Genomic DNA, 2315 nt, shown 5'->3' on the forward strand with positions numbered 1-2315 from the left:
GTATACGGGGTGGAGGGCAGTAGTGTATACAGGGTGGAGGGCAGTAGTGTATACGGGGTGGAGGGCAGTGGTGTATACGGGGTGGAGGGCAGTAGTGTATACAGGGTGGAGGGCAGTAGTGTATACGGGGTGGAGGGCAGTAGTGTAGACCCGCTGTCAGTTTCTTTTTGTTACCGTTGCTCTCCTGTCTTTCTCCTCCTTAGCTGTTCCTGGTGGAGCGAGCCGGGCGACGAACCCTTCACCTAGTGGGCCTTGCTGGGATGATCACGTGTGCGCTACTGATGACAACGGCCATGGTGTTACAGGTGAGACAAGGTTGTCAGAAGCCATAATGATGATAATGGTGTAGGAGCGAGTGGCACGGGGGGTGGAGTGGTACTGCCATTCTTCATGGTGTCTTCTCTCCCCAGGACTCTATGCCGGCCATCAGCGCCCTCAGCATGGCAGCCATTTTTGGATTTGTGGCATTTTTCGAGATCGGTCCAGGACCAATTCCCTGGTTTATTGTGGCTGAACTCTTCAGTCAGGGACCACGGCCCGCGGCTATGGCCATCGCAGGCTGCACCAACTGGACCTCCAACTTCCTCATAGGGATGGGCTTTCCATATGTGGCGGTGAGTAGCCCAAAAACTGAGCACCAAACTGCAAGATGGAAGCAGAACTCTGTCTACATAAATGGCCACCATCATCCTGAATGGCATGGGGGTCAGTGGGGGGAGATGGGGCAAATGGAGGCAAGGGGGTCAGTGGGGGGGGTAAATTCGGGCAAGAGGGTCAGTGGGGGATGGGGCAAATAGAGGCAAAGGGGTCAGTGGGGGGAGATGGGGCAAATAGAGGCAAGGGGGTCAGTGGGGGGAGATGGGGCAAATAGAGGCAAAAGGGTCAGTGGGGGGATAAGGCAAGGGGATCTCTATTAACTGCATATAGTCACAGTTTGCTAATAAATCAGCACTGGCACAGACTGCCCCCTAGCGGCCCCCGCTCTGCCCCTTAGCGGCCCCAGCTCTACCCCCTTGCGGCCCCCGCTCTGCCCCCTAGCCCCCGCTCTACCCCCTAGCGGCCCTTGCTCTGCCCCCTAGCGGCCCCCGCTCTGCCCCCTAGCCCCCGCTCTGCCCCCTAGCGGCCCCCGCTCTGCCCCTTAGCGGCCCCAGCTCTGCCCCTTAGCGGCCCCCGCTCTGCCCCCTAGCGGCCCTTGCTCTGCCCCCTAGCGGCCCCAGCTCTGCCCCTTAGCGGCCCCAGCTCTACCCCCTAGCGGCCCCCGCTCTGCCCCCTAGCCCCCACTCTGCCCCCTAGCGGCCCCCGCTCTGCCCCCTAGCGGCCCCCAGCTCAGTAACCTGCCTTTCCTTCTTCCAGGACCTGTGTGGCCCCTACGTCTTTTTGCTCTTCGCTTTGCTCCTCTTGGGATTCCTCATCTTCACATATTTCCGTGTGCCAGAGACTCGGGGAAGGTCCTTTGATGAAATCTCTCACGCGTTCCGCAGAAACCCCTCTCTGCTGGAGCAAGAAGTGAAGGCCAGCACAGAGCTAGACAGCCTGGGCGGGGGAGAGGAGATGTGAGGACAGAGAGAGGTGGATGGACCAGTGATCGGAGGAGCGGACCTCACCCCCCTGCTGTGGTCTTCATACATAGTCATAGTCCCAGCTCTTCATTAATTCCCTGTCCAGTATGGCCGACAGCGACGCCTGGAGCAGCGGTAACCAGAGGCCGGCGCCATCTCCCCTCTAGGCGCCAGTTCACACTATGGCAGACTTGGCGATGTGCAGGGCCGGGCTACTGAACAATGCGTGCTATATCACATCAGTATATATTCTTCATGTATAAATGTATATATATATAGTTGTGTCATTAAAATATCGGAAAGAAAGATGGCGGCAGTGAGGAGTCCAGAACCGCGGTAACATCCGTGCGGACACAGCTCACACGTAGCGATGGGAGAACCAAGCGGTGACCGCCGGAGGCAACTTCAATAGGCCAAATTATTACCCAAATGATTACAAGTTGTCATGACAGGCGGTGCAAAGTAACAACACAAAAGAGACGCGAGAGTGACACCCGGGCAGAGCCTGACAACACCTGACAACACAACACAACACCTGACAACCTCCGACAACACCTGACAACACCTGACAACCTCTGACAACACCTGACAACACCTGACAACCTCCGACAACACCTGACAACACAACACAACACCTGACAACCTCTGACAACACCTGACAACACAACACAACACCTGACAACCTCTGACAACACCTGACAACCTCCGACAACACCTGACAACACCTGACAACCTCCGACAACACCTGACAACACC

The 2315-nt window shown here is 57.1% G+C and overlaps 1 protein-coding gene across 1 annotated transcript; it reads left to right on the plus strand.

The window, feature by feature from the left end:
- The first annotated feature begins 205 nt into the window (after nucleotides 1-205).
- On the plus strand, nucleotides 206-1857 carry LOC142188994 (solute carrier family 2, facilitated glucose transporter member 4-like). Its single transcript, XM_075262096.1, has 3 exons — nucleotides 206-305; nucleotides 411-614; nucleotides 1354-1857. The coding sequence occupies exons 1-3, from the start codon at nucleotides 261-263 to the stop codon at nucleotides 1555-1557; spliced, it is 453 nt and encodes a 150-aa protein (XP_075118197.1). The 5' UTR covers nucleotides 206-260; the 3' UTR covers nucleotides 1558-1857.
- Nucleotides 1858-2315: the final 458 nt, after the last annotated feature.

Source organism: Leptodactylus fuscus, unplaced genomic scaffold (assembly GCF_031893055.1).
Source record: "Leptodactylus fuscus isolate aLepFus1 unplaced genomic scaffold, aLepFus1.hap2 HAP2_SCAFFOLD_920, whole genome shotgun sequence".
Taxonomy (NCBI): domain Eukaryota; kingdom Metazoa; phylum Chordata; class Amphibia; order Anura; family Leptodactylidae; genus Leptodactylus; species Leptodactylus fuscus.

Bases quoted from the DNA above. Each gene is read 5' to 3' on its own strand.
- LOC142188994 (XM_075262096.1), top strand. From the start codon at position 261: ATGATCACGTGTGCGCTACTGATGACAACGGCCATGGTGTTACAG. The intron at 306-410 runs GTGAGACAAGGT...TTCTCTCCCCAG, and splicing joins CAACGGCCATGGTGTTACAG to GACTCTATGCCGGCCATCAG. The intron at 615-1,353 runs GTGAGTAGCCCA...TCCTTCTTCCAG, and splicing joins TGGGCTTTCCATATGTGGCG to GACCTGTGTGGCCCCTACGT.